At 47.9% G+C, this 12,531-nt stretch overlaps 1 protein-coding gene across 2 annotated transcripts in view; it reads left to right on the top strand.

Annotated features, from left to right (window-relative positions):
• The first annotated feature begins 2,865 nt into the window (after nt 1–2,865).
• FIP1L1 (factor interacting with PAPOLA and CPSF1) overlaps nt 2,866–12,531 on the top strand; it is a 604,847-nt gene continuing 595,181 nt past the window's right edge. The window contains exon 1 of one of the 2 annotated variants that reach the window (XM_086962650.1): nt 2,866–3,403. In XM_086962650.1, coding sequence (XP_086818776.1) covers nt 3,163–3,403 — 241 coding nt within the window. In that variant the 5' untranslated portion in view covers nt 2,866–3,162. The remainder of the gene's footprint in view (nt 3,404–12,531) is intronic. The other variant, XM_086962648.1, reaches the window with a different exon arrangement.

The raw sequence follows: 12,531 nt of genomic DNA, 5'->3' as shown, positions 1-12,531 counted from the left end.
CGCGTCTGGTCGGACTTCTAGCGTCATCTATCCAGGCGATATTTCCGGGCCCTTTACATTACAGGGCCTTGCAGCGTTTGAAGGCATTGCACTTGCGCAAAGGTCTGACTTACGCTCAACAAGTTTCCCTTTCGCCAGAGGCTCGTACGGAGATGAACTGGTGGTTAGAGCATATGGATGCGTGGAATGGCAGAGCCATTTTCGCGGCCACCCCGGAGGTGGTGATAGAGTCGGATGCCAGCCGCTGGGGCTGGGGAGCCCGTTGCGGCTCGGTGGAGACGGGAGGTCGATGGTCCAGCGACGAGCTGAATCTCCACATCAATTGCCTGGAACTTCTGGCGGGTTCCTTTGCGATTCGCACTCTGTCCCCTCAGAAAGTGTCATGCTGCATTCTCCTACGCATGGACAATGTGTCCGCGGTGCGATACATAAATCGCCTGGGAGGGACCAGGTCTCGCCTCCTGGCGGAGATAGCGAAGGATTTCTGGCATTATTGCCTGGCCCATCAAATCTCGGTGACGGCGGAATATATTCCGGGGTCTGCCAACGTGACGGCGGATTGGAACTCTCGATACTTGAGAGATGCGAGCGATTGGAGACTGCACCCTCGGATCTTCGGGGCATTGAACCACAAATGGGGTCCGTGTGTGGTAGACCTTTTTGCCTCTCGGCTCAACAGGCAACTTCCCCAGTTTTACAGCTGGCGCCCGGATCCCTTGGCGATCAGCTCGGACGCCTTCCTTCAATCGTGGACGACGGGCATTCTGTATGCGTTTCCTCCATTTATCATGATCCCGAGAGTTCTGGCTCAGGTTCGGAGGCAGAAAGCGGAATTGGTCTTGGTCTCACCGTGCTGGAAAGCACAAGCGTGGTTCCCGGTGGCAATGAGTCTCACCTGTACAGCGCCAGTGCAAATTTCGTCGTTCCCGGATCTTCTCACGGACCCGGTGGGTCTTCCCCACCCGTTGGTCCTTCAGAATCAGTTGTCCCTCATGGCGTGGAGACTTTCCGGCGACGTTGGCAAATGCCGGGAGTTTCACAGGACACTCTCTTTTTCTTATCTCAGGCATGGGCACCTTCCACCCACAAGCGATATGAGTCAGCTTGGAGACGATGGGTTGGTTGGTGTAACGAACGGCAGGGGGATCCGATGGGATCCGATATTACTGTCATAGCGAATTTCTTATCGGAACTGGCGCGGTCTGGTCTGGCTTATCGAACAGTGAATAACTTCCGATCGGCGATCTCCGCGGGGCACCCGCATGTTGACGGTAAGCCCGTTGGGGAACACCCTTTGGTGTGCAGAGTAGTCAGGGGAGTCCGCTTAGTGAAGCCCCCTCAACCCAGGTATACTGAACTCTGGGACGTGTCAGTGGTCCTACGTTTTTTGGCGGCCTGGCCGGCTAATGAGGGTCTGTCTCGCAAACAGCTCTCGGCTAAACTTACACTTCTCCTCTGCTTGGTCTCATGCAGGCGAGTGTCGGATATTCGGGCCTTGGATTTATCAGGTAGAGTATTCACTCCCACGGGAGTTTCTTTTACGATCTCTAGGCGTACAAAAACTCATACAAAATGTATTGCATATCCTGCATTTCCTCATCACAGTAAATTGTGTGTAGTCAAATGTTTGAAGGTATATGAGGATTGTACTAGAGAATTTAGAACTGGTTTTGGGCAACTGTTGATTTCATTACAGAAACCTTTCCGCCCAGTCACCAGTGCAACTCTGGCCAGGTGGGTTACCTGGTTGTTGGGCCTGGCGGGTATTGATACCTCTAAATTTGGGGCTCATTCTGTGAGAGGGGCTATGGCCTCAAAATCCTCTGGTGCCGGCTCTCGGCTTCAAGATATCATGACTGCGGCAGATTGGTCTTCTGATTCCACCTTTAAAGTGTTTTATCATAAGCCTATTGTGGATGTGGCCTCGGTGGTGGTGGATAAACTTTAAACTAGCATAATCTGAGCCTCCGTGGACTGACATAGAATGAAAAATTGTCTAGCAGACGCGACAAAGAATTTTCAATTCTATTAAGGACACGGAGGCGAGGATTATCCCACCCGGGCTTGCAGGATTGTATTTCATGCAATATTGTATGGTTGATGAATTCTTGTACCCACCCGAATGATTGTTATTGGCTTGTTGTATTTCCAAGTTTGGGAATGGCCATTACGACTTATGTTCTTGTTTCAGGAGATCAGCACAAGCAGACATGAGGTGAACAGTCTATGCTCTGGAAATCTGTGACGTGGTGCAGGAGGTGCCTTCCTCGACGATGGATGCGATGGTTGCCACGTTGGCCTCCGGTCTTGTTGGACTGATGATGTGTCGCAAAGAAAGAGGAGGTCGTATTGATAAACATGGACAGTTATACATTGGACTTGATAGTGATTGGTGCATACTGTTGGAGGGGGTTGTCCTTCCGGGGTCATGCCAGTTTAAAGTTTTTATTGGCTGCTGTTTATGTCAGTAAAGTGAAGAGAAGCATAATCCTCGCCTCCGTGTCCTTAATAGGATTGAAAATTCTTTGTCGCGTCTGCTAGACAATTTTTCATCCCCACCAGAATTTAAAAGAACAATTAGATTTTGGGGGGTGATGGGTAGTACATTTCTTACATTTCTACTTTGCTTTCTTTCCTGGTAAAAACAAGTGTTCGAGTGAAACACATAATACATTGAAATGTCACGCATAAACACACAGAAATGTCACTCATAAAACAATTGGAGACTTAGCAGCTATGCGCTTTCTTCCAATAAGGTTTAATTTAAAAATTGAGTCAGGAATAGTTTTGACGATTAAGTTATAACCTGGTTCCAATAAACAACTAGAGCGCTAACCTAATAGTACATGCAACTACATATAAACCAAAATGGAGTTCGAATAGCTCAGTAAACACGGAAGTAGGACAATGCAGTGCTTCCGCATTCAGCTTCTCGACCTCTTTACTCCATCCTGTTTCGAATCTCGTCGCGGCAGCCTGTGAGCTTGAGGGAAGAAGGCACGCATGCGCAGCTGCGGTGACCGGCGGCCTGGGGATTGCTGTGACTCGGCGCACGCTGCATCCTAAACTTATTTCTTTCAGTATTTGTCCTGCACCGCCGCCAACATCCCGACCGCAGCCATTGACTCCAGCAGCGGCTCCCCCGTTCCCGCCGCTGGCGAAATGCCTGCCGGGGGAGGCGGGGAGCCCGCGGCGGAGCGCATGCAAGTGACGCCGGAGCCTGTGCGGCCCCCGAGCAGTAGTGTGGTACAAGATGAGCCGTGTGACGGAAAGAGCGACGGAGGATCCCCAGGCCCGGATCTCGCAGCAAGTCCCAATCCTGCGCCAACTGAGGCCACTCAAGCTGCAGCGACTGCATCCCGCGGAGGTGACGGCGATGAGGAGGAGGAGTGGCTCTACGGTGGTACGAGAACTCATAGCAGATATATTCTGGGGTCGGGTGACGGGGATTTTCCCAAATATTTCCTACTTCAACATAAGTTTCACCAATATATCCAACTTCCTGACGAGCTTTGCTACCCTGACTCCTCACTTACCTTTATTTTTGCACCCCTCCCACACACACGCGTAGTTTTCCAATTCGATTAACAACACCACATGGCTCGCCTATTGGTAATCTCTCCTACACTTGAGTCCACGTAAAATAAGTTCAAGTTCGGGCATTTATATAGCGCACTACTCACCCAGATGGTCTCAAGGCGCTTGGGGAAGGGGTTCATTATTTGTTGAATAGCCAGGTTTTAAGTTCTGTTCTGAAGGAGATGTGGTTTTGAGTAAGGCAGAGGTGAGTGGGGAGTGCGTTCCAGGTCTTGGCAGCCAGGAAGTAGAAGGATCTGCCACCCATGGTGGATTTTCGGATGTGCGGGACTGCGGCGAGGGCTTGATTGGACGATCTTAGTTGGCGGGTGGGTTTGTAGAAGGACAGTCGAGTGTTGAGGCATTCGGGTCCTAGATTGTAGAGGGCCTTGTGTGCGTGGGTGAGAAGACGGAACGTAATTCTTTTGTTGACGGGAAGCCAGTGGAGATCTTTTAGGTGTCCGGTGATGTGATCTTGGCGAGGGATGTCCAATATGAGTCTCGCTGATGCGTTTTGGATGCGTTGGAGTTTTTTCTGTAATTTTGCTGTGATTCCGGCGTATAGTGTGTTACCATAATCCAGTCGACTCGTGACCAGTGCGTGGGTGACAGTCTTTCTTGTCTCGAGGGGGATCCAGCGGAAGATCTTTTTGAGAATGCGAAGTACGTTGAATCAGGAGGATGAGACTGCGTTGACTTGTCTGGACATCGAGAGAGAGGAGTCAAGGATGAAGCCAAGGTTACGTGCGTGGTCTGTGGGTGTGGGTGCTGTGCCCAGAGTGGAAGGCCACCAAGAGTCGTACCAGGCAGAGGGGGAAGATCCTAGGATGAGCACCTCCGTTTTGTCTGAGTTGTTTTAGGCGGCTATGTTTCATCCATTCGGCTACTTCTTTCATGCCTTCGTGAAGATTGGTTTTGGCGGTGTTAGGGTCTTTGGTGAGGGAGAGGATTAATTGGGTGTCGTCGGCGTAAGAGATGATGTTGAGGTTGTGTTGGCGCGTGATGGATGCGGGTGGGCTCATGTAAACGTTGAAGAGGGTGGGACTGAGTGATGATCCTTGTGGTACACCACAGATGACTTCAGTGGCCTCTGAGTTGAATGGGGGAAGTCGGACTCTTTGAGTTCTCCCGGCGAGGAACGAGATGATCCAGCCCAAGGCTTTTCCTTGTATGCCGATGTTGCTGAGGCGTTGTATAAGGGTGCTGTGGCAGACTGTGTCGAAAGCGGCGGAGCGGTCGAGTAGAATGAGGGCCGCTGTTTCTCCGTTATCCAGTAGTGTTCGGATGTCGTCTGTCGCTGCAATGAGGGCGGTTTCGGTGCTGTGTTTGGCTCGAAATCCGGATTGAGATGGATCGAGGGAGTTGTTGGATTCAAGGAAGGCGGCGAGCTGGCTTTTGACGGCTTTCTCAATGACTTTGGCGGGGAAAGGGAGGAGGGATATGGGTCGGTAGTTTTTAAGTTCAGAGGGGTCTGCTGTGGGTTTCTTCAAGAGGGCGCTGAGTTCGGCGTGTTTCCAGCTTTCTGGGAAGGTGGCAGAGTTGAACGAGCAGTTGATGACATCACGGAGATGGGGTGCGATGATGGAGTCAGCTTTGTTGAAGATGTGGTGGGGGCAGGGGTCGGTTGGCGAGCCAGAGTGGATTGAGTTCATTAGGCGGATGGTGTCTTCAGTGGAGATTGGGTTCCAGGCGCTAAGGTTGTTAGTTGGCGGAGTAGGATCTGAGGGGGGTGGGGAGTGTTGATCGCTGGGAGTGTTCTCGAAGCTGTTGTGGATGTCGGCAATTTTGTTGTAGAAGAAGGAGGATAACGCATCGCAGAGGTCTTGGGAGGGAGTGATGTCGTTAGATGTTCGTGGGGGTAACATTTGTGAATGGTCTGTGCTTAGGCTAATGACCTTATATTGGGAGGGATCAAATGTGCAAGCGTTTTAATTATGCGGACTACTGTAGTAGAGTTCAAGATATGCCATTGTTTTATCATGCTTTTGTTTTCTTTCCTTTATGTTCTGAGGAAGTGTTTTGTTAGTTTGTCTGACAATATTACTTTTAAGCATTGCTTACATTTATTTAAAAGGTACTCTGTTGCCATGTGGGGGCCAACAAGACTTTTCAAAGTGCAGCCCTCTTCACCTAGCCACATAGTGTATTTTTTGGACAAGTCACTTGGTCTCACTGAGCTTCAGTTTCCTTGTTTACAATAATTGTGAATATGTGGAAAATGTTGGTTTGTCGGTACAGAATTGATTCTAGGTTCACTGAATACCAATACTCAAACCTTTCAGTAATCAATGAGAAGGGAAGAAAAGGCAAATACCATGAATCAGAGAAACGAGTAAAATATAAAATAAATGAAAGAATGAAATTCGATTTATATAGCGCACTTCTACCCTGCGGCCTTGTGGCGCTTGAACCAGACTGGCAAGAAAATGAGACCAGAAGTATACGTACGGATTAGTGAAAGAGAAAAGTTTTCAGGAGTCTGCGAAAAGTAAAATAAGTTGGATTCACTGCGCAGAGTGAATGGCAGAGAGTTCCAAAAAGAGGCTGCATTCTGCTAAAAGGAGCGCTCCCCCCCCCGGCCCCCCAATCTGGCTCGCCGTACTTTGCATGTAGCTGCAAGGACGGCTGTACTGGAGCACAAGCTTCTAGAAGGCTGGTGGGGGGTTACTAAAGAACAAATCATAGCAGGGCCTGATTTCCACCTGGCTCTGTGCGCAATACACATCACCTTAAACTGAATTCTGGCCTGAATTGGCAGCCAGTGTAGCTTCTTCAAGGCAGATGAAGCAGACTGCCTCTGTGGAAGCTCCAGTAGAAGACGGGCCACGCAGTTCTGGGTCACCTGTAATTTGTTGATAGTGGCCAGTGGTGCACCCAGATACAGAGCTTTCCCGTAATATAGGTGGGACAGGATGAGAGCCTGCGCCATGTTCCTACGAGCCTGAGCAGGGAGAAACACACCAAAATTAAATCAATCCAGGTCTGTGTTTAAGGATAAATCCATATGTTCTTTACATTTCATGGTGTCGTAATGACATCAACATAAACATGTAATTTGTTCCAACGACGTAAGTGATCTGGTGAAAAAATTGCGAAACAAATTGCTGAATATTAACAAGATATATATACAGTGCTGTACACAATGATGAAGCTGGTCATTCAAAAGACATCCATCCCATGGTACACAAAGCTCTGGCCCGCTTGGAGTTTTAAGTTCCATTTCACAAGGGGCGTAGAAGAAAGTAGGGTCATGGTATTTGCCTTTTCTTCCCTTTGCTTTTCATTGACTATTACTGAAAGATTTGAGTATTGTTATTTAGTTAACCTAGAATCAATTCTGTACCTGACAGAGCCAACATTTTCCACATTCTCGTACACCCTGGTTCTGGGGGGCATTGGGCCACCACATTATACTTGATGTACAATAATTGTGAGCACGTACCAAGAACTAGTTGACTGACTTGCATTTCACAACTAGAAGAACTTGTAAGTCCTTGTTAGTCAAAGTGTTGTAGGCTTAGTTCTCAGCATTTTTTATGCTTGTAAGTGTGGCATAAACCTGCAAAATCTCCATAAGATTAATTTTATTTGAGCAGTTGTATTTACAGGGTCTCAAATTAGGTTGAAAATGTACTCTTTCTAATAATGGCAGTAATACAAGGTTTTGCAGAGTGGACAGTAACCTCATCTCCGAAAATAGAGGAGTTTGTCCATTAGGGAAATATTCCAATCTCTCCACCCCCCCATACTCCCTCGACACACCACAGGAAAAAATACAACTATTTTAACCCCTTCGCTGTGGCGGCAATTCCGCCGCAGCGCTAAGAGGAGGAGGGGGGGCGAGCGGCGGCCGCATGCTCGTGATGGAGCCGCTCCGTCACGAGCTGCGGTTGAGCTGTGCTCGTGACGGAGCGGTTCTGTCATGGCCCCGCCCGCTCAATAGAACTCGCCGCGCAGGCAGGGCCATGATGGAACCGCTCCGTCATGAGCACAGCTCAGCCGATGCTCATGACGGAGCGGCTCCGTCATGAGCATGGGAGGGGTTAACAAGTGCATTTCTTCTTTGTTCATTAGATTTTTGCATGAATATGATCCAGTTCTGAAGTTTAACTGCGTAGGTCCTGCAAGTCACTGTAAACACCATTGTTCCAGTTGGCAGTTCTTTTTTAGGAGGACTTATATTTGTGGCATGAATTGGCTTCCAGCGCTAAGAAGAGCAAGGAAGGGTATTAGTGTACTATACAAACTATCCAGCATTTCTCTTGATGGCTCAAGTACATTTTGAATGCCAGTGGACAAAGTTGATAATTTTACGCTTTCGGTCAGAGTCCTGTTAATAAGAACAAGACTCGAACATGCCAGATTCTAAAACCATACAAGCAGTGAACAGGCCTGCCTATTTTTATTGATCGGGCAAAATGAGGCATCAAGTATGGGTCGGCATTTGTTTGTCTCCCAGCTATTATCATTTAACTTGAAGAAAATTATAAAAAGTGTTGTGGTGACACTTTAAAGATGGTCTAAGCAACAGGAAAAACATTGTATCCCAAAAGCATTCTGGTTGGAGAATTGATGAATCAAGAGTTTAGTAATTTCTGTTTTTAGTAAAATAGCATAAAATCTGCTGTTAACTTATGTCAAAGAAGTTAGGGCTTCACGGTAAAGTTAATTGTATACCTTGTTTCGAATCTCGTTCATGTGGATCAACAGTAATACTTTTACTGGTTTTGGATCTTGAGACAGAATTGTTTTCGGGACACTTGTTGTCTTTGAGGCATGCTTATACATCAGCTACAAAAGATACTTCTTCCCACGACTCAGATTTACTTTTGTGTTAATCAGTTAAAACTCAGTAAGATCCCTGTAGTATTAAGCATTTTTTCTGGAATTTATATCACAATCACAAGTGTGCTAGACGTACTCAAGGCAAAACTCGTACCAGCAATTGTATTTGTGTCTTCCTTGGGGCTCTTAGCTTCATGGAGAACTTGAAAAATCTACTCTGGTGCCATCAAAGCAGTACTTAGATTGGTGAACTTTTTGTTAAACTGTCATCTGCGGCTGGAATTTGGCATGGTCAACCTATCTACCTTAGCAGAAACACAATTTATCAAATATTGCTTCCAGTTGAGGAGTGTTTTGCAGAAATCGCTCCAAAAACTGATTTGGAAAGAGCAACAAGGCTATCTGAAAATCCACATGAGTAATGGCATTCCAGACCTGAATACGATTTTGAGATTGTGATAAGGTGACTGAATACATCAACTTTAATTCTCAAGTCAAGCTAGCAGCAAGGATGTATTGATACATTTTATAACATTGAGGCATTTGTCTAGAGCACAGTTATTCTAATCCTCGTGATTCACCTGCGGAATCTGAAACCATTTTCATGAGTGAAATATATTCAGTTTAGGTTCCAGTTGCTACCTCTTGAATCCTGGAATATCCTTCCTATATGTGAATGCTGCAGAGGGTGTGGACATCATGTGGAATCATTGCCACATAATTTGCCTATGTCCAAGTTTTCTATTTATATGAAGAGCGCTCATACACCTGTATTTTAAAGACTTGGTGTAAGGAGAGTGTACAACAACTTCAGCATGTTTGCAGGAGGGGGATGCACAGTTAATGAGCCGTCTGTTAAACTACCTGGAACAAGTAGTAATTGAACTGCAGAAGTCGCAGTCCATGCTCCCTCCAGCCCTGGTCAGTGAACATGGTTGACAATAAATACCCGGATTGTGTCATCGTATGGCATTTTAGTATCTTACATTTATTTCCCTCTACTGGATAGGCGGTTCGTGGAGGCCCTGGACAGCACCGACCCTGGTCACGAAAAATACCGGGTAGAGCACAGAAATCTGCTCCTTGGTACTCAGATGCCTTGAGAACGGCGAAAGCAGATTGCAAACGCCTGGAAAGGCGCAGGAGGAATGATTTTTATGACCAGGGGAGGAGGGAGTATAAAGAGGCCCTGAAGAGCTAACATGTGCTCATTAGAAGAGCAAAGGCAGCATACTATCTGGAGAGAATTGGATCGGCTGGCAACTCAACTCGGGAACTGTTTAGGGTTTATAAGGAGATATCCTCCTTATCTACGTCAGCTGCTCCGGCTGTGGGCTCAGAAGAGCTATGCAACCATGTGGCAGATTTTTTCTCAGACAAAGTGGAGAAAATATACTCCACCTTCCCTGACTCCGCCCGAGTAGGAGAGGAGGGGGCGGAGGAGACAGAGCATGCCGAGGAGGGTGAAGGGTTGAAGAGTTTTTTACCAAGCCCTCTCCAGAACAGCTAATTAAAATCTGTAGTTGTATAAAGTCTGGTTCTCCCAGAGACCCGGCACCCCCAAAATGTTGAGCGGGAGCCTGGATATCCTGGAGCCATATATCAGACACCTGGTGGAGACCTCTTTTAGGACCTGTACAATACCAGGATGTTGGAAGGAAGCTCTGATACTACCGCGCCCCAAGAAACCTTACATTGGCCCAGATCAACTGGATAATCTTCGCCCCATCTCGCTGTTGCTGTACTTCGCCAAGGTCGCGGAGAAAGTGGTAAATATGCAGCTGACGGCACATATTGGGAAATTTAATCTCCTGCATCCCACTCAGTCCGGATTCCGAACTCGTTACTCAACGGAATCAGCCTTACTCTTTGCCACTGAAACCATCAGGCAATATGTGGATGCAGGTCAGACGGCGGCCTTGATCCTGTTGTATTTAAGGGCCGCCTTTAACACTGTGGCCCATCACACTTTGGTGCAGTGCTTGAGGAAAGGAGGGGTGTCGGATAGCGCCCTGAGCTGGATGAAATCTTTTTTGTCTGGGCGCAGCTTCCAGGTGAGGCAGGGTGCCCACTACTCAAAAGTCATCAAGCTTAGACAAGGGGTACTGCAGGGATCGACCCTGTTCAATCTCTACGTGGCTCCTCTAGCATAGATTGCTGATGTGTTTGGGATCAGGGTCATGTCTTATGCCGACGACACGCAGCTGGTGGTCTCCCTTACACGGGCACCGGATACGGCTGCCTCCAACTTCGTAGCATGCCTGCAAGAACTGGCTTCATGGATGGCTAACAACTGCCTGAAGTAGAATGGCAATAAGACCGAGGTGCTTCTGGTGGGGGAGAGCCCCGTCGGTATGGTCTTCTGCTTGGTGGCCCCAGAGTTTGGGGACTAACCCTATTCCCTGCGCTCAGGAAAAGAATCTGGGGGTGTGGTTAGACACAAAGCTTTCCTTTGAATGCCAAACCAGGTGGGTGGCAGGTGCCTGTTTTGGAGTCTTGAAGGTCCTTCGCAAAACCCTGGATTTGCTGCTTACGGCAGCCAGGAAGACCATGGTCCATGCCCTGGTGACATCGCGCCTGGATTATGGCAATATTCATTATCTGGGTGCAACAACTAAATGTATGCTCCGACTCCAGGGGGTGCAGAACGCTGCAGCATGTTTGGTTCTGATGCGCCCACTGCACTCCACTGGCTGCCGATAAGGGAGAGAGTCCTGTTTAAGGCACTGTGTGTATGTCATCAGATCATGCAGGGGACTGCTCCCTCTTATCTTTCTGAGCTACTCACCCCCTATGCCCCTACATGCCAGCTGAGATCAGGTGGGGTGGGTTTGGTGTGTTTCCCTGCTATCAAGAGAGCTAGGATGGGCGGACGCTCCTTCCGCCTGCTGGCTGCCCAGCACTGGAACGCACTCCCCTTGTGTCTCTGGATGGAGGACTGGGGGAGCTGTTTTAGGAAAAATTAAAAAACTTATCTCTTTCCCCGGGATAGTTAGTGAGGGACGCTCCGGGTGTGGAAATCTGTGCAGCTGCACCGCAGCGCGGGGGATACACTGGCCGAGTGTAACCATGCGCTTTATAAATGTGCTTATTATTATTATTATTATTATTATTATTATTGTTCAGAGCTGCAAAGACTTGGTGTCTTAACCTCATAGATGCTAGTAAACATCCCACCCCAGTGCTGCGCTGTCCATTGGAACTAGTGATGAATGGACGTCCAATGGTCGTGCGCAGCACTGGGGAGGTAGTGCTGCCGTCGGCCAACGCACTGACGCAGCACTTAAGGGGCTAAGGATTACAGAACTTGATTGAAAAGAAGCAAGTGATCACCAGCATTATGAAATAAATGGGTTTTAATCTTTTTTGTGGTTAGTTGGGAGATATTTAGATTGCCCTCAGGGATTGGGAAATAAGTATATGGTCAGATGGAGGAGTCTTCTCGAACACGTAGCACTATAGTTGTAAGATTTTCCTAATGGTGGTCGAGCATTTCGATTCTAGATTATTATTGTCTATTGTTAGCAATTTCAGGTCCATATAGCTTTAAATATTTGTAGGGTTCCTGATTTATGATGGATTGCGTTTATCTTAGTATTTTAAATTGTTTCAATGGGGCTTTTCAGCACCAAGCACTGGGCATTGTGCCAGTGGAGGCACATGATTCAAATTGTATTATGGAGTTTCAGATATACGATTTCTATTGTGAAGGTTTTTATTAACTGCACAATAAAACATTTGATTTGGAGTTTATATCAGTTCATATATTAAAAACAAAGCAGTACTACTTAGTTTCAGACGCCCTTCTTCCTACTCTAATCGCTGCCTTGCTGTTACCGCTGCCGTCTGTGGGTTTTTGATCTCGCAGCATTCCTCTGCCTGCTGATTCATTGTCTCTGCTGCCGCCAGGGAGGATTGGGGACAAGACATTGCAGAACTCCTCTCCCGCTCTTCAACGCGGACCGCGCACCGCCCGGACTGCAACATCCAGAGGGCAGCGCGGTCTCGCGAGAGAAGCGCCGCCAGCTGCCACCGGGACTACAAAGATTGACGGGGGGCTCCTGCGGTGTGGGGCTCGTCCGGGCAAGGGCGGGCCTGTCGGCGCCAGTCGAAGCAAGGAGAAGGCTGGGCAGGCACTTGCTTCAAACAAGGGTTCCCTGTCTACACAAA

The sequence above is a fragment of the Lissotriton vulgaris genome, chromosome 3_1 (assembly GCF_964263255.1).
Source record: "Lissotriton vulgaris chromosome 3_1, aLisVul1.2, whole genome shotgun sequence".
NCBI classification, from domain to species: domain Eukaryota; kingdom Metazoa; phylum Chordata; class Amphibia; order Caudata; family Salamandridae; genus Lissotriton; species Lissotriton vulgaris.
This window is presented reverse-complemented; position numbering and strand designations above follow the sequence as displayed.